The 24,135-nt window shown below is 36.8% G+C and overlaps 1 protein-coding gene across 4 annotated transcripts in view; it reads right to left on the bottom strand.

Moving 5' to 3' along the window:
• The window catches only part of myo3a (myosin IIIA), a 105,869-nt gene that overhangs the window by 23,514 nt on the left and 58,220 nt on the right, over positions 1-24,135 (bottom strand). For 3 of the 4 annotated variants that reach the window (XM_057323110.1, XM_057323111.1, XM_057323112.1), the window contains 11 exons: positions 17,681-17,757; positions 15,696-15,841; positions 8,716-8,781; positions 8,286-8,441; positions 6,111-6,210; positions 3,215-3,331; positions 2,261-2,365; positions 2,081-2,164; positions 1,734-1,936; positions 1,041-1,139; positions 821-935 (listed from right to left, as the gene is read on the bottom strand). In XM_057323110.1, the coding sequence (XP_057179093.1) occupies positions 821-935; positions 1,041-1,139; positions 1,734-1,936; positions 2,081-2,164; positions 2,261-2,365; positions 3,215-3,331; positions 6,111-6,210; positions 8,286-8,441; positions 8,716-8,781; positions 15,696-15,841; positions 17,681-17,757 (1,268 nt within the window). Of the gene's footprint in view, positions 1-820; positions 936-1,040; positions 1,140-1,733; positions 1,937-2,080; positions 2,165-2,260; positions 2,366-3,214; positions 3,332-6,110; positions 6,211-8,285; positions 8,442-8,715; positions 8,782-15,695; positions 15,842-17,339; positions 17,528-17,680; positions 17,758-24,135 lie in introns of those variants that run through there. The other variant, XM_057323113.1, reaches the window with a different exon arrangement.

The raw sequence follows: 24,135 nt of genomic DNA, 5'->3' as shown, positions 1-24,135 counted from the left end.
TTCGGAAAAACGGAGAACGCAGTGCAACTTGCATTTTCCGCACGGTTTTAGACGCGAAATGTGAATCGGGCCTAAGTCAATTCTCCGGAATTGTTTTTTCCAACAGTTGACATACCTATTAACAAACGGAAAATCGTTAGCGTTAGCTTACGTTTAAAACGAGAACACAGGTTACATTAAGAGACTAATACTAGAATGATATACTTTTAAAAACACAGCGTCACGTGCCATTAAGCATAACCTTTATTTGCCTAATTTGTCATGTAGTAACCAATACAGCAAACTCTCGATTCTCTAATTCTATTGTAGACGGTTACAGTACAACGCCACGGAATAGCGCTGTCACGCATGTGCAACACAATGACACAACGCCGTTGCCGTTCCATCCGCAGCTGTTGCTTAAAGTCCCTATTATCTCTTTAATTTTATTTTAGTTTATTGGGGCAGTCGTGGCCTAATGGTTAGAGAGTCGGACTCATGACCAGTTCGATTCCCAGGGCCGGCGGGTAACGACTGAGGTGCCCTTGAGCAAGGCACCTTACCCCTACTTGCTCCCCGGGCGCTGCAGTGATAGCTGCCCACTGCTCCGGGTGTACGTGTGTTCACTACTCTCTGGATGGGTTAAATGCAGAGGTCACATTTCGGGTATGGGTCACCATATCTGACTAATAGGTCACTTTCACTTCACTTCACTTCACTTCACTTAATGCAACTAGATTGTCTAAATAACACCAGAGCTTATGTATTGACTGCAAACACTATTGTGAATCGGCAGATCTTTTTTTTTTTTATCTTATGAACGTGTGGGATTGCTGTGTACCTCTAGAGTAAAGCCGATGACTTTGAAACATTGTTCCACCGTCTCAAACTGCTCTTTGTAGAAGCCGTTACCCACAATGTCAGGCACTAATTTAACATTCTCATTGTGGAGATACCTGGGATTGAGGAAAACAAAGAGGAGAAAACAGAATGACTGGAATAAGGTTGCCAGGGCCGGACAGCGATAAAAACAACAGGCTGTTATCAGCTCATGAACATACTTGGGAGTTTTGCTGTCTGATAGTTTGTAATGAGCAAGTTTCTTTCTCTCTGCCAGTCCAGCGTAGATATAGTAAAAGATATGGAAGTTACGCTCCCCCCTGAAGAAGGTATACATTAAATACAATTCGATGTGTTACAAGATTGTTTTCTCATTTCACGCCGTTATATGCATGTGCAACAAATGCAATAAATGGTTTTAATTACTGTATCTGTGTTGGCATCTAAATAAAAAATATGCTGATTTTAGGCATTTAGGAATAAAGCACAAATCCCATGTATTGGGATTTATTGTCAAACTAAATTAAAAAGCAATAAAGCAGTTAGTTTTAATTGCTCAAATATCTGTATCCTAGAATGAAAGTAAATATTTTCATTCTGTTCCTTCATTTTTTTTGTCAGGCTCAACCATGCTTTCAAATGTATTATAAAAATATGCTAGAGCAAATGCTTTAATTTACGGAGAGTTTTATCAGTCCCTCCAAACTAATCCCAAACTGAATTTAAGCAACATTTGCCAGCCTATTGTGGAGTACTAAAATGCGTTCAATTTACACAAGTTTTGTGGCCATAATACTCAGGGAATTATCTTATCATGGTCTAACGCAAACACAGTCTGTTATGACAGACAGAAAGACCATCATAAGCCATCCACACTGGTTGATGAAATTGTACAGCTGTGTGGGGACTCTTACACAGCTTGGTTTGTGACTCTGGACTTCTCCAGGAGGTATTCAGACATCTGAGCTCCCACCACTGTCCCTCCAGAGGTGAACTTCATCTCCATATACTTCCCAAAGCGACTGGAGTTATCATTGATCACAGTGCAGGCGTTTCCAAAAGCCTCCACCAGACTGTTGACCAACAAAATCTTCTCCTGCAGAGTCCGATTGTTAGCCTGAGAAAGAATTGAATTGTGAACTGAGGGACAACTGTTCACCCTCCATAATAGCAAATGAAGAATTTAAAGTTTTCCATGCATTTGTTTTTTAATGTTATATTTGGTTTTACAGTCGTACTGAAAAATACAGTAAGAACGTACCTTTCCAAGAACGGTCTGCTGTTGGACTAACAAGTGGGCACTCTCTGTTTTCCCAGATCCACTTTCTCCGCTAATGACAATACACTGCACACAGAGGAACGGACATGGTTTAGGCCACCACAATACACAATCATGACCGGCACACACCAGCAGACTTCTGAAGAACATACTGTACTTTACCTGATCAGCATTATAAGACACCATAGACTGATATGCGATGTCTGCGACCGCAAAAATGTGCGGAGGGTTTGACGCTCTTTTAGCTCCAACGTAAATCTTTGAATGCTGTCATAGAACAAAAAGAAGAGTCAGGTCCTGAATTTTAAAATGTTTAAATCAAAAAAGGATATGATAGAATGTTTCATGTAAATGTTCTGTGGTTGCTAGGGTGTTCCTGCTGGTTGCCAGAGCATTGTTCTGTGGTTGCTAATTTGTTTAGAATGGTTGTTAGTGTGTTCCTAAATGGCTGCTAAGATGTTCTGAGTACAGTAGTATTTTCATTATGACGCAGCATGCTATCAGAGCTCTATCGGTCACCCACCTCCATCCCCAGCTCCACTAGTCTAGATCTGCTAAAGGGGGCAACATTGAGCCTAACATTGCAGCAGCATCACTTGCATGCTCACTGCAGCATGAGCAGCATTCAAACTTGCTCTGAAACAGCAGCAGTGTAAGCAGATGTAGTTTTGACCAAATGGTTCATTATGATTACTAATATGCTAAAATGTCTCCAGAGAGATGTCATCACTTGAAACTAATAATGATGCTTGCTTTAGCAAACTGTGCTTATTAACGTTTCTGCATGGTGATAAATCACTAACAGTTGGGACAGGCTTGGAATAAATAAACATTTATTGAGATTGTTTATGTGAAACGTCAGTATTGTGCAAACAGTTCTAATAATCTAGATTAGGCCGAGAGCTCATGTGACAGAAAGAAAAATGCAATGAAATGCATAAAGTCTCACAGCATAAAATACAATAACACACAAAGGATGGACATTTAAGAAAGAAACAATCTTGCACAAGAGACAAAGGAAAGAGAGAGAAAACAAGAGATGTGCGAGTAAATGGAATGTAGTAGACTACGACATGATGGCAGCTATAATGAAATCATGTAAACACATAAACACACCTCGGGGGTGTAAAGCTCCGTTTTGTGGAAGGGATTAATCCCTATAAGGATGTCTCCAACGTAGGTGTAGATTTGGTCCTTCGCATAACGCCTCTGGAGTTGATCAGTGACTGTGTTCTAACAGAGACACAATTACACATCACAGATGGCCCTTCCATCAAACCACTGCACAATGCTACACAATGAAATGACCATTAAATATCACACAGGAGCTTCCATTTTCATGCATGACCAACCCCAGACAATGGGAGAGGGGTCATTATGTACACTACTACAGTCATGGGTCTATACATTCTGATATTGCATACTACACAAATTTTCGCCATTTGTTCCCAATATGGCCATACCACACAGTTTACAAGTCTACTGGTGATATCGGTCCAAGGACACAGGCATAAAACAAGCCCATCCCATCTACAATGCGACCATAATGGATAAGAAAATCCATCTAGTGTCAATGAGACCCTTGCTGCATTGATAGATCACCTTAAATATGTGTTCAATACAAACCGTTTTATTGTTCACTAATCTGTCTATGTATTCATCTGACAGCTGAAAAATGAAACTGCATGGATGAGTTATGGTCACTTGACAGTTTCTCTGAAAAATCTCCGACAAAGGGCTTGAAAATTTCCTGGCTCTTCTAAGTGCACAGTTGGCACTTTTTACAAACAAGAACAAAACAAAGAAACATTTGATACCGAATAAACAATTACCACATAAGACATTTAAAACACAAAACCACCAACACCCCTTCCATAAAATGATTTTTGCCTGTATTGACCTACTTGTTCATACAGTGACATACAGCTGTCATAATGTTTACATAATTTGTTTAACTGGTCTTCAATTCAGTATCCTTGTGTATATGTCAGTATAAACACCACAGAAAGAAACATCATTGTAAACTTTACACAGCAAGGCAAATGTACAGCCTCATGCAATTTTCTCAAATTCTTCACTAATGTTAGTGTAGATTGCATTTGTCAAGCTCAACTATTCAACCCTGTTATTAAGGATGATAAAAAATTAAATGTTCATCATCAACTAAATGTTTTATAGATACATATAAACCAAACATTTGCAGCTACCAAACTAGCTACTACTGAGTGATAGCTTTTTTAGGCTAAATTTTCAACCCCGTTACCCATTTTGGTAGGCAATATATTTATATTTTTGTAGTACAAACTTCATGTATACAATTAGCTTCTACTGTGTGAGAGCTTAATTTAGGCTAAATCGTCTACCCTGTTACTGTAGGATGTTCAAAAAAATAAATGTTTATCATCAATAAAATGTCTTTTGAGATAAACACAAACCAACATTTGCAGCTACCTAACTAGTTACTACTAAGTGATAGCTTCTTTTAGGCTAAATATTCAACCCTGTTACCAGTGGCGTCATTAGGCCCTTTTTAGGAGGGCTTTAGCCACCCTAAAGTTCTATCTTAGCCCCCCCTAAAAAAATGAGTATTTATGTAATCTGTACAGGAATTCGAGACCGCTTCAGTCCACTTTTAAACTCTTATTATGAAAATGGCGGCAGGCTGAGTCATTTAGCGCATTCTTCAGATCACAGCGGCACAGAGTGAAGTGAACGTCACAAGCAGAGTACAAGGTGTGCATTAACATGCCATCTGCATCTTTGCCATACTTTATAAATGCAGCTTACATAATATGATGTGAGAGTGATACAAGACCCTTTGCCATCCACTATAAAAAGTTTTGTCTGTGTGCACCCCTCGTAACACTGTTAACTAACGTTAGTAAACATTACCTTCAGCAAAATGAAAGCACTTCACACCAATGACGGCATACTTTAGAAAACGATCATGATGATATTGTAGCGAACAGAAATGTGTAACTCATGATGAAGTGCTGTTTTATTTTTCTGCACCTAGTTATACAGAGTTGACGGTAGTTTGAGAGCCCCGGAAAGACAACGGGCAGAGTTAGTTCAGACTGATGCAGCTATGTTATTCATTGTTCTGAGTACTGAGTAAACAAAAGTGTACCTGAAGCTCTTTGTTGTTTTTCAGACACTTCAGTATTTTTATTATTAATTTAAAACATATTGTGGATGTGATAGATGAACACACAGTCATGCACAGGAGTGACAGCTCTTGCTAATCAGAATGAATGGCAGGGAAACATCATATCAAGTTATTCCTTCTACCTTCTAAATAATGACTCAGCAGTTGATTGTGACATTTATTAAATGGATATTGAAAACCTAGAATCGCCCCTGCCGGTTATCCATTCTGGTGGGCGATATATTTATATTTTAGTAGCACAAACTTCATGTATGTAATTAGCTACTGCTGAGTGACAGCTTCGTTTAGGCTAAATCGTCCACACTGTTATTGTAGGATGATCAAAATCTAAATATTTATAATAAAAAAAGAAAGGTTTTACTTTGAAATAAACGTTTGAGGATAAATACGAAACAACCTTTGCAGCTGCCAAACTAGTTAGCTACTACTGAGTGAGAGCTTCATTTAGGCTAAATCTTCAACCCTGTTAACCATTGTGGTAGGCAATACAATTGCATTTTAATAGTATAAACTTTATGTATGTAATTGTTATGTATATTTAATTCCTATTGTTATATAATAATGTAATCATAGACAATAAAAATAGTTTAACATACTGAGTGAGAGCTTAATTTAGGCAAAATCTTCAACCCTGTTAACCATTGTGGTAGGCAATACAATTGCATTTTAATAGTATAAACGTTATGTATGTAATTGTTATGTATATTTAATTCTTATTGTTAGATAATAATGTAATCAAACACAATAAAAATAGTTTAACGCATCTGCCTTTAAAGAAATTAATTTCAAGCCCTGTTTTGTACTCTGTTTTAATTAATCAAACCAGTGTGTGTATTCTCGTACTTCATCTAGAGCCTCTAGGGTTGCGAGATCATCCACGTCGTCACATGTTTGATTTTGAGACGTCATGTAGCTGCCTTTTCTGGTGTGAATACGCTCATGCCTGTAACAAACAACACATAGTCTTAACAACATTGAAACATAACATTGAAAGTTAAAGCTGATTACATGAAAATGACATCAAAATCAATGTATAATACCCCAAACCACTTTGGTACCTTTATTGATAAATGCATTAAAGATAATGAGGATATAAAAATCAATAATTGCTGTATATAAAAAATACTTCACTCATTTAAAAAAAACAATCCAAGGTTATTCTATTCTACAGCTCTGATCCAAAATCTAGGATATGCCTACATAGAAAACATTTTAAGGCATCACGGGAGCAGTTAGAATGTGAAGGCTGTCACAAAAGCTAAGCAGTTAAGAAATGTGATGCCAGCTTGTGCGTTTCTGATACCTGGTATTCTAATTTAGACACGTTTGTAACCAACTTTTCTCACTATATGTATACGCTGTTGTAGCAATACTAAATTCTATGTATACAATGATTTCACGGTTGCAAAATAGCCTCACAAAGTTTATAATTGTTGTAATAGTTTGTATTGTGATGTAGAATATCATATGATAACAAGCTTACGGTAAATAAACTGCCATAGAGCCATATTTCGCAAAAATGCAGGAACACATCATTAGGTCACACAATGAGGACATTTAGTTTAATTTGAAGGGAAGTTTCTACATATAAGCCGCTACTGCTACATAGATAACTTGATGCTTCATATGACAGCCAATATCTCATACCTGGAATTACTGTCTTGCCTTTCAGTCTTTCCATGATGGCTTAAATGACAAAACATAAAATATATAAAAGCTAAACCTAAACAATCTAAACCCAATATGAGATGCTGTGTCACTTGAGTCTCCCAACTCATAACCAAATAAACACTCTTGTTTGGTGTAGCTTCATCTAAAAAAATTAAGCCATCTTCAAATGTTACAGATTCTCAAGTTTTTTATCCTTTAAATTTTATATGTCCTCTGCTAGACTCTTGCAATTCACTTTACTTGGAAAAACAAGTGATGTTTTATACAATTCTTATTTTTACAATTTAGTAAATTAAGGTGAACCAAGCGATTTGCGATTCTTTTCCAAATTTGACTTTAACATGTGACACTACTGTATGGAAGCATATTGTCATGGTTCTGCCTCTTCATGTCATGTCTTTCTTGTTCTAGTGGCAGGATCATGACAGAGCCTCAGGTTTTGTGTGGAGAGAAACATTATTGTCGGTCACGACATAATGTGCGTTCTCTCCGGTCTCGTCTTTGGCCCCACCCCTCTCGTTCTCTCGTTTAGCTTCCCGCCTGTGTTTCATTACCCACACCTGCCCATTGTTATCTCTCTTGTTAGTTACCCTATATTATGCCCTTGTGTCTTCAGTCCTGTGCTCGTTCGCTTTTGTACCATTTGCTTGTTTCGTTCGATTGCTGCTCTTTGTTTTGTTTAAATAAATCTTGTTTTGTTACCCCTTAACCGCTGCCTGCATCTGGGTTCTTCCCTACCACACCGTGACACATATTGGTAGCAATATAGACTTGACCCTGACACCTGTCAGTTGTACTTTTCGATTTTACCAATTAAAGATGTCTGACCTGTTCGTATTGAAGGTTACGATTTTAAACGGAGTATCCTGCAAAGTGAGCTCCTGCTTTATTCCACTTTTAAGAATAAAACCATTTTATTACACTAATATACAGTAACTATAGTTATCATTAAGTGGGTACAAATCCAGGGACCCCATCTGGTTATGTCATTTCTTTTTTGAGCCTCATCTTAGCGGAATGATTCAAATTGTATGCAATACCCACCACAATCCTGTTCCAATATTCTACTTTCATCACATTTTTTTTGGTTGAGGGATTTTCTTTTGGCCTCTATTGGTCAAACACCCATAAGAGGCACATGTTACGCCTTATTTGCACCCTTGATCTCATATGATCACATCAGTTCTTGCAAAGAATGACGAAGTGCACATTTGAATTGCAAGAATAACAAACGCCTTTAAACAAGTCACGGTCCAAGTAAAAACTTCCAGCTTTTGTGCAAAATAAAATACAGACTCACAAAACCGTAAGGGTTGATTCAACAGTCTCTGACTCTTCCTGCTTTACCTTGTTTTTTCGATAACGCCTATTTGTTGGTTGAGGTCGATCAGTTCCATCAGCTGCTTCTGCAGCGTCTTCTCTCGTCCCACAATCTGTCTGATGAAGACATGCTGAAGAAGGTCAAACACATTGGGCCTGAGCTCAAAATCCTTTATCAGACACCTGGAGGAGCACAATCGAAAACATGTTCACAGATGATAAGGACTATAGATTTACAAAAAAAAAGATTGTTGTAAAGATGAATTCAATTACAAACACTGTTGTGGTAAAGCAGCGGGAGGCTAATTAAAGTTATGGGACGCAGCTCTTTATGAGAGCAATTAACCTATGTGCCAACATCAATACAGAAGAAAAAGTTAACGTTTTGTTAAGAAAAACTATTTGTGTTTGCTGAAAACATGCGCATACTGTAGACAAACAAACACGGTTCACTTACTTGCATATAAAATCATTAAATTCAGAAGTCCAGAGCTCAGGTTGATGTAGGGTGGGTGGAGGGTTTCTGTATAGGGTAAAGAGAGATAAATAGAAAGAGATTTGTGTGAAATGAAAAATGAAGTTAGCTGCTCGATGTGAATCGATGGCATTCATTTAAAAAGGAAATGCATTTCTCACTTGATGTGATTATTAGATTACTGACTAAAACTGCCTGATGTTCAGATGTGAATTAACTGTCACCATAACACCGTGTCTACACCGGATGCGACCGGCACGACACGACAAAAGGCATTAGAACCCATTATCATTTTAAATTTTGTCCACACTGGATGTGGCACGGCACACAGTGTTAAAGAAAAATGTACAAAGAATGTTTTTATATAAATATAGAATGTTTTCTAAATTCAGTTTTCAGAAAAATGTATCAATATTTCAGCATGTTTTTGTAATAGGTAACCTGATGGGTAAATAGGTGAACACAACAAAAACACAGAAGGTAGAAGTTGATTCAACTTGATTTTAACTGAAATGCTGTGTCATGCTGATATAATTCTAATGCTGGGTTAAAAAAATCGCATTCCACGCTCTTTATTACTTGTGAGAAAAGTTCATTATTTTCACGTGAGTGACGCGAGCTGACAAATATTTTCAACTTGCGCGGAACGCACGTCAATCGTGCCGCCCGATTTGCATCATTCGCATCGCCTGCCGCGAGTTCGCGTCTATTCGCGTCTTTGCATTTTCTTTGTATGTAATTTACTCGTGCAAATCGTTTAATTCGCATTTGGTGTGAACCCCCCATAAGTATATACAGTACGTTTAATATATATTTTTAAACAAAATACGTTCTTATGTTGTTAAAGATGGCTTTTCATCATTTTTGTCAGACTGAAAGCTCATATCTCAAACACTGCCACTTTTTAGGAAATAAAAAAATCACTGAATTTGATTAATTATTAAACTTTTCTCTTCAATACTTTTTATTGCGGTTAACTGTTTGCAAAACACGAAGGGTGACAAATAGCAATGATTTATGACAAAATCATGAGAAATGAAGATATGAGGTTTCAGTCCGACAGTGACAATATGTTTTAAAAATATTTGTTTTAATAAACAGCAGTTCTCTCTGTGACAACATGCCCCACTGCTAGGTCACCATGTTTTAAATTAATTGTCCAGGAACACCAGGGTGGAAATGTTCAATAGTCCTTTTGAAGCTACTGATTGTTTCAATCAGTAAAACACAAATCATAATTTTAAAGGGGTCATACGGCACGAATATGTGTTTTTCTGTGTCTTTGGTGTGTTATAAGTTGCCCATGCATGTATTAGACACCTAAAATTGCAAAAATTAAAGTGTCGGGACGAAAGATGCATTCTATCTAAAAGCAAATTCTCACCCAGACCTGCCTGAAACACTTCGTGTAACCACACCCTCACAAATCTACGTCAGTTGGTGCTATGATTTGACTAAGACTGCCCAAATGTATACGCAAGTAAGATGGGCGTACCAGTCAGCACAATTGCTTTAGAACCGGATGTTCCAAATATGGTAAGAGGCGTTACATTTCCGTCACACGCTTGCAGTATTCGACCAATCACTACGCACTGGTTAACTGGCCAATCATGGCACACCTCGCTTTTCAGAGCCATGAGCTTTGTTAAAAATCTGCGCGTTTCAGAGAGGCGGGGCAAAGAGGAGATACAAACAAGCACGGTACGTGGCATGGCCTCATGACAGCCAATGTCAAAACCAACCACATGACAGTTTTATGTACAAACCCGATTCCAAAAAAGTTGGGACACTGTACAAATTGTGAATAAAAAAGGAATGCAATAATTTACGAATCTCATAAACTTATATTTTATTCACAATAGAATATAGATAACATATCAAATGTTGAAAGTGAGACATTTTGAAATGTCATGCCAAATATTGGCTCATTTTGGATTTCATGAGAGCTACACATTCCAAAAAAGTTGGGACAGGCAGCAATAAGAGGCCGGAAAAGTTAAATGTACATATAAGGAACAGCTGGAGGACCAATTTGCAACTTATTAGGTCAATTGGCAACATGATTGGGTATAAAAAGAGCCTCTCAGAGTGGCAGTGTCTCTCAGAAGTCAAGATGGGCAGAGGATCACCAATTCCCCCAATGCTGCGGCGAAAAATAGTGGAGCAATATCAGAAAGGAGTTTCTCAGAGAAAAATTGCAAAGAGTTAGAAGTTATCATCATCTACAGTGCATAATATCATCCAAAGATTCAGAGAATCTGGAACAATCTCTGTGCGTAAGGGTCAAGGCCGGAAAACCATACTGGATGCCCGTGATCTTCGGGCCCTTAGACGGCACTGCATCACATACAGGAATGCTACTGTAATGGAAATCACAACATGGGCTCAGGAATACTTCCAGAAAACATTGTCGGTGAACACAATCCACCGTGCCATTCGCCGTTGCCGGCTAAAACTCTATAGGTCAAAAAAGAAGCCATATCTAAACATGATCCAGAAGCGCAGGCGTTTTCTCTGGGCCAAGGCTCATTTAAAATGGACTGTGGCAAAGTGGAAAACTGTTCTGTGGTCAGACGAATCAAAATTTGAAGTTCTTTTTGGAAAACTGGGACGCCATGTCATCCGGACTAAAGAGGACAAGAACAACCCAAGTTGTTATCAGCGCTCAGTTCAGAAGCCTGCATCTCTGATGGTATGGGGTTGCATGAGTGCATGTGGCATGGGCAGCTTACACATCTGGAAAGGCACCATCAATGCTGAAAGGTATATCCAAGTTCTAGAACAACATATGCTCCCATCCAGACGTCGTCTCTTTCAGGGAAGACCTTGCATTTTCCAACATGACAATGCCAGACCACATACTGCATCAATTACAACATCACGGCTGCGTAGAAGAAGGATCCGGGTACTGAAATGGCCAGCCTGCAGTCTAGATCCTTCACCCATAGAAAACATTTGGCGCATCATAAAGAGGAAGATGCGACAAAGAAGACCTAAGACAGTCGAGCAACTAGAAGCCTGTATTAGACAAGAATGGAACAACATTCCTATTCCTAAACTTGAGCAACTTGTCTCCACAGTCCCCAGACGTTTGCAGACTGTTGTAAAAAAGAAGAGGGGATGCCACACAGTGGTAAACATGGCCTTGTCCCAACTTTTTTTAGATGTGTTGATGCCATGAAATTTAAAATCAACTTATTTTTCCCTTAAAATGATACATTCTCTCAGTTTAAACATTTGATATGTCATCTATGTTGTATTCTGAATAAAATATTGAAATTTGAAACTTCCACATCATTGCATTCTGTTTTTATTCACAATTTGTACAGTGTCCCAACTTTTTTGGAATCGGGTTTGTAATGTTAACCCATAAAGCTACGTAGTTTCTTTAGTTTGATTATTATTCTGCTATGTCATGTTTATGACAGGTTATGTTGTCTTGGTAATGTCAAGTTGTCCTGACAAAGACACTGACAGATTATGATGTATTGCTTTATGTCAAGTTGTCATAACAAAGACATCTCAAACAATGTCATCTTTGCATTAAAAATTAAATAAATGAGCGAATGACACTTAATGACAGTTGTCATAAACATGCATAAAATCTCTTTCATATTCATGACATTTGTCATGTCATGATTGTGAAGGTGTCATGTCAGTCTTATGAACACCCCGTCAAATAAAGTGTTACCCAAACGATAATATTCGTTTTAGCCGTGTCATATGACTCCTTTAAAATGTTCTGAAAATAAATGTGACCAAAAGCCCAAGTCTAGTACAATAAAGAATATGTCTTATTTTCAGCAATAGACTGGTTGCCCAAGTAAAACAGCATTTTAGCATTTTCTAAAAGCTTTGTTTACGAAGGCTGCCAAAAAGCTTTTCCCTGTACATGTAGATAAGTAAGCAGATAGACACTTAACTGACTCACCAAGGACCTGACAAGCGTTCCCGCTGGGGAACAATGGAGCTAATTAGGTGTCATTTTGTGTCCTGGTGAAGGGGGCTATTAACAGAGGGGCTGAGGAGGTGTACTCCAGCCCAACGGCTACCGCATCAGGACCGAACCTCTTTCTGCTCCCCTGACAGCGATTAATTACCCTAATGGGGGGGCATACATCTCAGCTTATCACACGCTATGCCCCACACAAACAGAGGCTGGCAGGTGCTGAAATGAAAACGGCTTGCAGAAACGCTTGGACTATTAAAATGCATCCTTATCAGAAGGACAAAAACACAGTAGAAATAAATAACAGATCGCAGCTGAGAACAACAAGAGGGGGGAGTGAAAACACAGAAGAACAGGGTAATACTGAATGTATTGGGGTCACATCACTATCACCAAAAGCATCAAAGAATGAACAATTTATGTTTCTCTATAAACTAGATTATTAACATAACTAAATAACAGTTTCTAAAAAAATGTGACCTGGGTGTTCAATTTTACATACTGTTGACTTTTCTTAGTGGCATTTTTTAACATATTGTTAGGGTGGTTGTCTGTCGCAGCGCTTCTTAAAGGTTGCTATGTGGTTTCTGGGGGGTTGCTTTCTTGCCCAAGTGAAATGAGCTGATTCTCAACCATCTAACATGTTATCAATTGGGAATTTATTTATTTATCCATCTATTTATTTATTTGCTGACTTACATTTTTTTTGTACAATCAAATTGCCTTTACAGATCAATACAGCATATCATTTATCATTTGGGCTAGTGATAAGTTGTTCTAACCAATATGAGTTCATCTAAAAAGAAAATGTTTTTAAGTGAAGCCATTTGATTTATCTCCATTACACTCAATTGCAATGTTAAAACTGATGCCTATCGATACCCTAACAATGCCACTGATTATTAAATAAACACATCTGGAGATGTTTAGGTGGAATACCATTGTAGTATTTCCATCCATTCACATCCATGTCTCCATTAGTGACATTTACACACTGTAGGTTACTCCTTGGATGTGCTTATGTTTGTTTAATTTTGGCTCTCGGCCCTTGTCCGTTGGCTGAATGTGTATATTCCTGTCTTGTTTGTGGTTTTGTGTGGTGATGTCAGAAGAGATGAGCACAGGCATGCTCCGCCCAGGGCTTCTGGCTGCGTCTGGTTTAATCTGGGTCACACAAATGTAACACTGCAGCACTTCGGGCACTGGCCTGGTGATGTTTGCTGGACATGCACCAGCTCTCCACCAACCAGACCTCTCTTTCTCTCTCTCATTGAACAACAGACACCATGCACTACGAATTACATCAATGTAATCCAGAAAAATACAATGAATGCAACAAACTGGGGGATCTAAGATGTGAATTCATTCTGAACCTATATTTTTAATTCATTTAACCCATATATTTTTATCAAGTGTATAATATTTGAAAATATAGTACATTTATGTCAAACGTTCAAAACAAAATACACTGAACATTTATGGTTAATTTGAGGCATATTAAACGAAATACAAATGTTTAAATCAACACCTGCACAATGTGACACATTACTGACTGAAACGGAACATTCAATGCAAAAGTCAGGGCTGCGGGCAACTGTGGCCTAGAGGACAAACAAACTAGAGACATTTATTAAAGGCATGGTTACGGTAAAGAAAGAAAAAAACATCATTTATTCACCCTCAACCGACCAGCAGTTCTCCCCATCGTCTTCCATTGTATGAACACAAAACCACTGAAACATTTCTCAAAATATATATTTTTTTGAGTTCCACCGAAGAAAGAGTCACATACAGTTTATGAACCACATGAGAGAGAATAAATCATGAATTTAAATTTTTTCGCAAACTATCCCTATGAATGTAAATACAGTTTCATGCTGTATATCCTGTAAATCCCAAATAATAAGTCTAATTTGAAGTCCTAAATATAAATATTCAATACAGATCCAAACCCAAACATCCCATCGCAATGTAAATCTTGAGCTGAACATTTAAAGAACATGTAAATGAGTGATTATAATAGGTGTGTCACGTAACATTGCTCACTCTCAGAGTTAGCTGAGGTATAAGGTGTGTCGAATAAGAAAGAAATCCACGAGAAACCCAATGAAAGACAGCCTGCAGTGTGTACATGAGCAGTCAGAAACATTACTACACCACTCAGTGATTTCTGACAGTCCCTCCACCACCGCACAACTGAACTGCTATAACAGCACAACGCTGAATGTGTGTGTGTGTGTGTGTGTGTGTGTAAGGATGTATTCAAACCCAAAAGTGCTGAACCATCAAGATGACAGCAGTGATAGCAGTTTGCATTGTGAGCTTGAAAACAGTAAACAATCAAATCTCACCTTCAGACAGGTTGGCACATAATAGAAAAATACATTTTCTGGCCACTTTCTTTTATCCATAAAGATGGGTTTTTCATGTACTTCATAGAGGGGATGTACATATTTAAGACTTCTGTGCAAGTACGCTAGATTCTGACAGCTTCAAGGCTCAAAATTGCAGTATCATCCATCTTCATGCTAAAATCACAAATGGCTTCATGTACTGGCTGACACTGAATACAAGAAGCAGCTGTAACACAGCAATCTGAGGTATCAGGCTGGGAGAGAAATGCACTACATAAGTGAGAAAGTATGAGATTAAGGCCAAAGATAATATTAGTAACAAGATGCGTCACTGCCATTGAAATGAATCGGGAGGAACGCAACGCTCAAAATGGCCGTCCTGGCAAAGCTTTGCACATGTGTTGTATCTAAAGCAACATGACAAATAATGTTTTAAAGCGCAATTTGATCACAGGAAACAAACTTTGTGGTAAGTTTATGTCATTTTTAAATGTTGTTTTTAAATATGTCGTTTTATTGGGATTTTAGCCGGCGATTGTAGAAATATCAGTATTCCAATTCACGTCTTGTTTTAATTATTTAATAACTGCCCCGGAGGCAGTAAGATGGCCACCGAGTGGCACAACTTCCCTAAATGGACTTTGTTAAGGCTCTGTCACCTTGGAATTTTGAAGAGAGCTCTCATTGGATGAAGGTCAGCGAGGGGTGGGTCTCCATCACCCAGCTCTATAGCTGTGATACCCAGAGACCAGACATCACAGCGCTCATCATACGTGGAGTCCAGCTGCTGTTCACACGCGATCACCTGTTCGAACACACAAACACAATTACTTTAGTACTACTGACCTTACTAGTTAACCCAATATATTGATGACAGTGTTGGGTAAGTTACTCTGAAAAAGTAATTAATTACTAGTTACTAATTACATATTCAATAGTGTAATTAGATTACTGTACAAATTACTCTCTCCAAAAAGTATTTAGTTACTTATTACTAATTACTTTCTATGTCCTAAGTGATTGAAGGATAGACATGAAACGGCTTATTTAATTCATTCAAATAAATAATATTAAACTACATAAAGTACTCTTATTAACTGACCAAAGTATTACAAATGTCAGAATTATACATTAAAGCACGGATTTTAAAGTTAGACTTTGAATTTTGATGTCAATTCCACTATTGCACAGACATAATACACAAAGTATTTAGTTTAATTACATCAGAAGTAACTGTAATTAAATTACAGAAAAATAAGAGTAATCCCTTACTTTACTTTTTCAAGGAAAAAATAATTAAATTACAAGAACTAATTACTTTGTAACTAATTACTTTGTACCTAGTTACACCCAACACTGATTGATGACTATCCCCACAATTCTGTAGCAATTCAATTTTCTACTAGTTAGTTTCTCTAAGTGAGATTGCATTTTAATATTTAGTAACAGCACTGGTAGGTCTACATTTCACTCTTTTTATTACTCATTTGTATCACTTGTAATAAGCCGAGCGGGCAACAGAACTGTGTATTATGTCATCAGTCAAGAAAAGCAGTCATAAACTCAATGTAAAATCTGCTGTGTTGTTTCAATCCATGGTTTGGTTAAAATATGGGCAAACCCAACCGTCACAGTAAATTACCTAGAAAATAATTATTAACCATTTTGTCAGGAACCGTCATTTGACCCAACCTAACCATTTTGTGTGTGTGTGAGATATTGCTTGTCAAATATATTTACAAGAATTAAAAAATATAGTACAGGTTTAATAAGTATAATAAAAAAATATGATCTATATATTATACATCTATTAATTCATCTGTATCTACATATAAATATTAATAAATTATGTAAATAAACAATATATTGTAAATCACAAACAAAATAATACATAGAAATAATATAATAAATAATAAAAAACACATTCCAATGTATACAGTATGGCAGACACTTTAATCCAAAGCAATTTGCAGTACATTTAATCAGTATATGTGTACCACATTGCTTTACCAGTCAATCTACGGAAACATATATTTAAAAAACACCATCAGTGCACAGAAAAAGATAATTAGACTGTAAAACCATGATAATACCACATGTAAGACTGTTCTTATATTCTTAGAAAGAATTGAAATAACAAAAATATAAAATAGCAAGAATAAAACAGGGACATTAACAATAAAAGTATATTAAAAGATATACCAAACATTGGCGCTTCAGTCTTGAAGGCCCTTACTGGTCTTGAACACAGAATAGATAACCTTAAGCAGATGGAAAAACATGCCGAGATCGGAAGGTCTTACCTGAAGCTTAAATATACAAATAAACCATCCAGCATCTTTAGTGATGAAGTACAGCGATGAAGCCGAAATGTTCCGATCAGATGTTTAAGATGGTAAAAACCTCACTATTGCTAAATCTCAGCTTGTGTTTTTATTGTCTTGACACCTTGAACAAATTGAGAAGAGTAAGCCTCTACCCATGAGTTGTATGAAAATGTTCCCTTTTGACACTCAAAACAAATTCAGAGCTTTAAGTCCTCGTCCCTTGCCTCATATGTAAATCTTATGGAAAACTAAGAACAACATCTGCAGTCCACAAAACCATCAGAATGCTTTGTAAACAATTTCCCGAATGGTCTCACCTCAGGGGCCATCCAGAATGGCGTCCCGACCGAAGTGTTTCTCCTGAGACGAGTGTTCGTCAGCTGAGCTGACACCCCTAAAGAGACAGAAAAAGCCACACAAAACAAATAAAGTTTCAGGCTGTTCTTCACGATGCTTCTGTGGATGTTTGTCGGTTCGCTGGTGTGTTTGGATTGTCTGCGGGCATTTAATGAACCGACTGTGGACTGGCTTGTAGCCAATTGGCAATGGGAACACAATTTGAATAGAGAACAAACAACGAAACAACAGGAACAAATACTGTACGTTTTATCTGTAGTAATAATTGTAACCCAGAAATGACCTTTTATGAGAAGAAAAGGCTAAAGGTAGACACGGTGTAAGTGTTAATTTAAATTCAGAGAGAGTTTTTTTTTTAAGTAACTGAAAAATGTTATGCTACCCCATTGGGTTAGAATTTTTATATGCACATCTTAATGCCCACTAGAACACTTGGGCATAATGCAGGAAATATGTCATTTCAGCAGTCACGTGGTCAAGTCCACACGTGTGGGTATTTGGACAGAGGCATTGCCAGTGTATCTCTTCCTGTTTGGCTGCAATATTGTAGTTTACAGTCATTGCCAAAAGTATTGGCAGTGACATAAATTTTGTGTTTTGCTGCTTCAGTATTTGTAGATCCACAAGTTTCTATGATATACTAGAAAACAATTGGTAAGCATATCATAGGTTTTAAAGGCATTTATTTGCAACAACATACTATATGCATAGAATTAACATTTACAGTGTTGGCTGGGCCTTGTTTTTCATAACCTCTGCAATTCGCTCTGGCATACTGGATATTAGCTTCTGGGCTAAATCCTGACTGATGGCGAACCATTATTAGTGCTCTGAGATACTGGCAATTTTTGGCCTTCTGCTTGTTTTGAGGAATGACCACAGGTTTTCTATATGGGATCGACATCTGGGGAGATGCTTTTTTTTGCAATTATTTAAAATGCATCTGATCACTCTGCATAATAATCTATAAACAATGTGAATGAACATCACAACAGCTTAAGCAGAAACTTAGCAAAAAAACATTTATGTCACTGCCAATACTTTTGGCCATGACTGTAAAACTTTGCTGTAATTGCTGTGCTCAGGTTTGCCAGTAACTTACCGTAGATTTAATGTACAATTTCGTTTTAAGCATAAACTTACCTAGTTTATATATATATTTTTCATAAAACAAGACTAAATATCTTGGGTCACTTTTCTTGTTATGTAAATGTATTGTAATTGAAGAAGTTTTCAATATTTTTACAGAAAACAAGAGAAGAATGCTTAGGAAGAATGTCATTTTTTGCAGTGTTGCTGTGCTATTGCCTGTCTCTTCTTGCTCTTTTTGAATCTCAAAAGTCAAAGTGTTCTAATTTTGTTTAAAATAATTGAAAACAGTACTAATTGAAAAGTATATTAAGTAGTAATTAAATCTACAGTAAGCTACTGGGCTGGCAAACCTGCTGCAAAAACTACAGCAAAGTTTTACAGTGTAGTTTAGTCTAGTTGTAGTCTTGTCAAGGTGAATGCAAAACTTGACTCTAGGGGTCAAACAACTAAAAATCAAGTCAAGAATCTTGATTCTGGAGTCCGACTTTAGTTTCAGCAGTCATGTTAAACTAAGTAAATCAGCATACTACCATCTCAAAAACATTGCAACAATTAGATGATTTGTTTCCAGTCAAGACTTGGAGAAACTTGCTCATGCCTGATTACCAGCAGGGTGGATTATTGCAACGGTCTTCTCACCGGCCACAAGACCATTAGGCAGCTGCAGCTCATACAAAACCAGAAGCTAGAACCAGAAAATCTGAGCATATTACACCAGTCCTCAGGTCCTTACACTGGCTTCTAGTTACTTTTAAAGTACAAGTTTGATTTTAGTTTGATTTTAAAGTACAATTACTTGTTTATAAATCCCTAAACGTCCTAGGACCGAAATACATTGCAGATATGCTCACTGAATATAAACCGGATAAATATGAACAGATCACTTAGATCACTAAAGTCATTTAGATAGTTCACTCTAAACAAGGGGAATCCACTTTTTAGCTTTTTATGAGATCAGGGCCCGTATTCACAAAACATCTTAAGGCTAAAAGTAGCTCCTAACTTGCTGATTTAGGAGAAACTCTCAAAAATAATAGGCTAAAGCTAGCTCCCAAACCTGTGAGACGTTAGGGGTAGTGAAGAGGACTCCTAAAATGGCTGTAACACCGGCAGTCTGCCTTGAAACTTAAACATTTTAGAAAGATTTCATGACAATGAGCTTAACCATAAAGACTACTAATATCTGCTAACTGTTTATGAGACAGGCAAAATGCTTACAATTAGCTGAACATTTACTTTATATGAACATATTTGCAAAAGATAACTCCTTTTTTAAAATAGTTAAATAATTTAAAAATCATGTTGTTTATTGTGTTATCATTCATGTGTTCATTGTGTTTTATTATATTTGTTAGCTGTATTTTTTAAAGTTAATGTTACTTAATGAAAAACAATAAAAAACAAACGGTTTGATTGATTTGAATTGGAATCCACAATAAAAACTAGAATTTTGAAAAAAAATCTCTTTTTGTAAATGAACTCTTCACTTAATTAGTAATTTAGTGTATATTTTATTATCTTAATTTGAATACGGCAATAATTATATATTAAAATATTTTTATTTAATTACTTAATTGAAATATGTCAGCATGAGACCTTATTCTATAATATTTCTATGGTTAAATGACTGACAGAGACCCATCCTCTATCAACCAATCCCTGTGGTCATAGTCAGTAAGCTTGCTGACATCATCCATAGCAACGAGGTCAACCCCGCCCTTTTTCTTAGCTTAACTTTTCTTTTTGTTCCTTAGCAAAAGTCACTCTCAGCAGCGTTGGGAATAGGTTTTAAGTGGAAACTCTTAACTAAAAACTTTTACTGCTGTTTAGGAGAGCTCTTAGTGTTAAGATAAAATGTTTTGTGAATACGGGCCCAGATGTGCTAAAACATTAGCAACATTTAAATCCAGACTCAAAACTCATCTGTTTCGCTGTGCATTTACTGAATGAGCACTGTGCTACTGTATGTCCGAACTGACTGCATTGTATTTCATAAATAATCATTTTAATCTTAACTGTTTTAATTCACTCTAAATCCATTTTTAAATCCTTTTAAAGTTTTTAAACTCCTTGTTTTTATTGTTGTGATTATTTTTATATGATTATTTGAATTATTTTTATGTAAAGCACTTTGAATTACCACTGTGTATGAAATGTGCTGAAAAAAACTTGCCTTGTCTTGTGACCCCGCCCTGATTGTTTGCACCTGTGTCTTGTTTTCTTTGATTAGTCTGCTTATAAAAACACCTGTGTTTCTTACACCGTGGGCCCGTTTCAATAAGGAGATTCAACCAACTCTGAATGTGAATGTGAATGTGAATGTGAATGTGAATGTGAATGTGAATGTGAATGTGAATGTGAATGTAAAATGTGAACGCTGAGTTGTTTAACACGGAGATGCGAAACTTTGCGTTTTAGTTTCAGAACAGCTAATTTGAGTTAGTTCTATCAACTCTGGGTAGTCTTACCTTGAGTTAAGTGCTTGCACCACAACTACGACAAGCCATGATCAATGGAGCTCCGAAATTACGATTCACCATGGCAACGGCACCAAAAAAAGCAACATGGACTCTCCTGTCAAAATCAGATTGTTCATCAGTTGAACCCTTCTCGGAGCAGTTTTGGCTAGGAATGGCTGCACATCTAAATTAATTGTTTATTACCTTTATCACTTAATTTCTGCATTTATTAATTTCTTTATTCATGCACTTTATTTACACACTTTATTAAGTCATTTCTTATCCTCCATAGAAAACTACCATTTGTGCTCTGATGTGCTCACGATGGCAGATGTTATTGATGTAAGGATGTATGAGATATATCAAAATATATCTAATTCACTGTAAAGAAAAACGGTACAGTTTTAATAAAAAATGCACAGGGAAATGACAAAATTCCACTCTGGTCCTAAATTCCTCTCTTGAAATCAAAGAACATCCCTATGAATGAATGCAACCTCTTCACATACAGGATCCTCTATAAAAGCACATATGACATTAGTCAGTGAGATGGTCTCTGTGTGATCAAAATGTGTGCCATGAATGACTGTATTAATGAAAGAATGAATGAGGTAAACCACTTGCACTTTAAAATGGGGAGGAGATTGAAAGAAACTCTGGGTTTACCAAAGAAAACCTGCTCTCGACCAGGTTAGGTTCACAGAGTAAGTTACTATGGTTACTGACTCTGAGTATATGTTACCTCTCTTTTAGAAACGGGCTTGAGTTACCCCGCTTTCTGGGGTTTGACATACCTCACATTCTGAAACGGAAAACCCAGAGTTTCCCTCATTTCAGGGTTGATATACTCAGAGTTTTCACTAAACCTCCTTTCTGAAACGGGCCCCGTGTCTACACCAGACGCGGCGGGACACACGACAAAATGTAAAATTATAATGGTTTCTAATGCATTCTATTGTCTATTGTCGTATTGCACCGTGCCGCATCTGGTGTAGACACGGTGTTAGGTTGGTTGTTTGGTGTTATTGCTGTATGGATCATTTCATAGTGCTCTGTTTCCTGTGTTGTGTTGTGGATTATTCAAGTAAACACTGTCACATTTAAATCCAGCCTTCCTCGTGTAATCCGTAACAAATACCACTTTAAACATAACATGGCGACAGGGATTAGATTAAACCAGGACTAGGCTTTAGATAAATTAGGACATTTAAGTAGTTTTACAAACATGCCAATATAACATGAATTTAATAAAAGAAAAAATGTGACCGTGGACCACAAAACCAGTCATAAGGGTCAGTTTTTGAATAAATACACTTTCTATTGGTTTATGGCTTGTTAGGATAGGCCAATATTTGGCCGAGATACGACTATTTGAAAATATGGAATCTGAGGGTGCAAAAAATCAAAATATTGAGAAAATCGCTTTAAGTTGTTAATCAGAGGTGCTGTGGCAGGCTGTTGCTAAGAAGAAATAAGTTTGTTTTAACGCTTTCTATGGGCTTACCGCTGTAATGATGTTGTGGAGAGTAGATGAACCCAAAAGCTGAAATTCTAATCTTTACATAGATACCAAACTTGAGTGGGTAATTGCCGAAGAGCGGGCAGCATCGAGTGAAGTTTGTATTTGTTTCCGACCATTTTTGTTCACGATTTTGCGGCATCCACACTGTAAAAAATTATCCTGTAAAAAACGGTAATCTACTGGCAGCTGTGGTTGCCAGCTTTATACTGTTAAATAACAGCGGGATACTGTTATTTGAATTAACAGCATGATACTGTTTTATTAGCTACAGCATACAACTGTTATTTAGCAGCCTGGTACTGTTTTAAGAACATCATACTAATGTTACTTAACAGCATACAACTGTTAATTTACATACTAGTCAATTTATTTTAATTGTAATGCAATTATACCCTGCATTTTATATTTGTGGATAAAAAACAAATGAAGCCATCTTTTCTTTATTCCTATTCAACATCAACATCAAAAATACAAGCCATCATTATACAGTAATATTTAATGCACCAAACTATGGTGCAACAAAAAAGCACCCATAACGTATAAAAATACAAAAATGGCTTTCGTAAAGCAACTAAACAAAAACAAATAAGACACAATAAGGCATTATAAATGCCTTAACATAAAATACAAATGTAGCTTCAAATCAATGTCACTAACCTAAAACGAAAAAAGTTAATAAAAAAATAATTCAATTAAAAAACAAAAAGGTTTAAAGTGATAGTTCGCCAATTTTTTTAAATTCTGTCATCATTAGCTCACCCTCTGGTTATTTAAAACTTTTATGACTTTCTTTCTCCTGTAGAACACAAAATAAGATATTTTGAAGAAAGTTCTATTGTACATCTATTGTATGGACACAAAACCAATGCAAGTGAATGGGGGCCGGTTACCAACATTATTCAAAATGTCTTCCTGTGTGTTCTGACAAGAGGGTGAGTAAATGATGACAGAATTTTCATTTTTGGGTGAACTCTCACTTTAACAAACAAATGAAAACATGGTTTACAACATACAAGCCAGTTAAACAACAGTTAAAAGGTAGGTTTCTTGAAGCATCTTGGAGACGTTGCCACAGGTCTTCTGGATTTACTTTGTCTCAGTTTGTTCTGGTTCTTCGTGTCATTTCAGACAGACTGGATGATGATGATGAGATCAGATCTCTATATGGAGCACTGGCTGTTGTCAGACTCCTTGTGCAAACAAAAATCTCACTGGATTATTACAATTAATGGCAAAATGAATACTTTTTGTAAACTGATATTTCCTACTGACAAACTAGCGAAAGAGAAATAACCGACTTAAAACCATTTTTTAGCTGGTAAAAAAACTAATGTTCTTATAA

The sequence above is a fragment of the Triplophysa rosa genome, linkage group LG23 (genome assembly GCF_024868665.1).
Source record: "Triplophysa rosa linkage group LG23, Trosa_1v2, whole genome shotgun sequence".
In the NCBI taxonomy this organism is placed as follows: domain Eukaryota; kingdom Metazoa; phylum Chordata; class Actinopteri; order Cypriniformes; family Nemacheilidae; genus Triplophysa; species Triplophysa rosa.
This window is presented reverse-complemented; position numbering and strand designations above follow the sequence as displayed.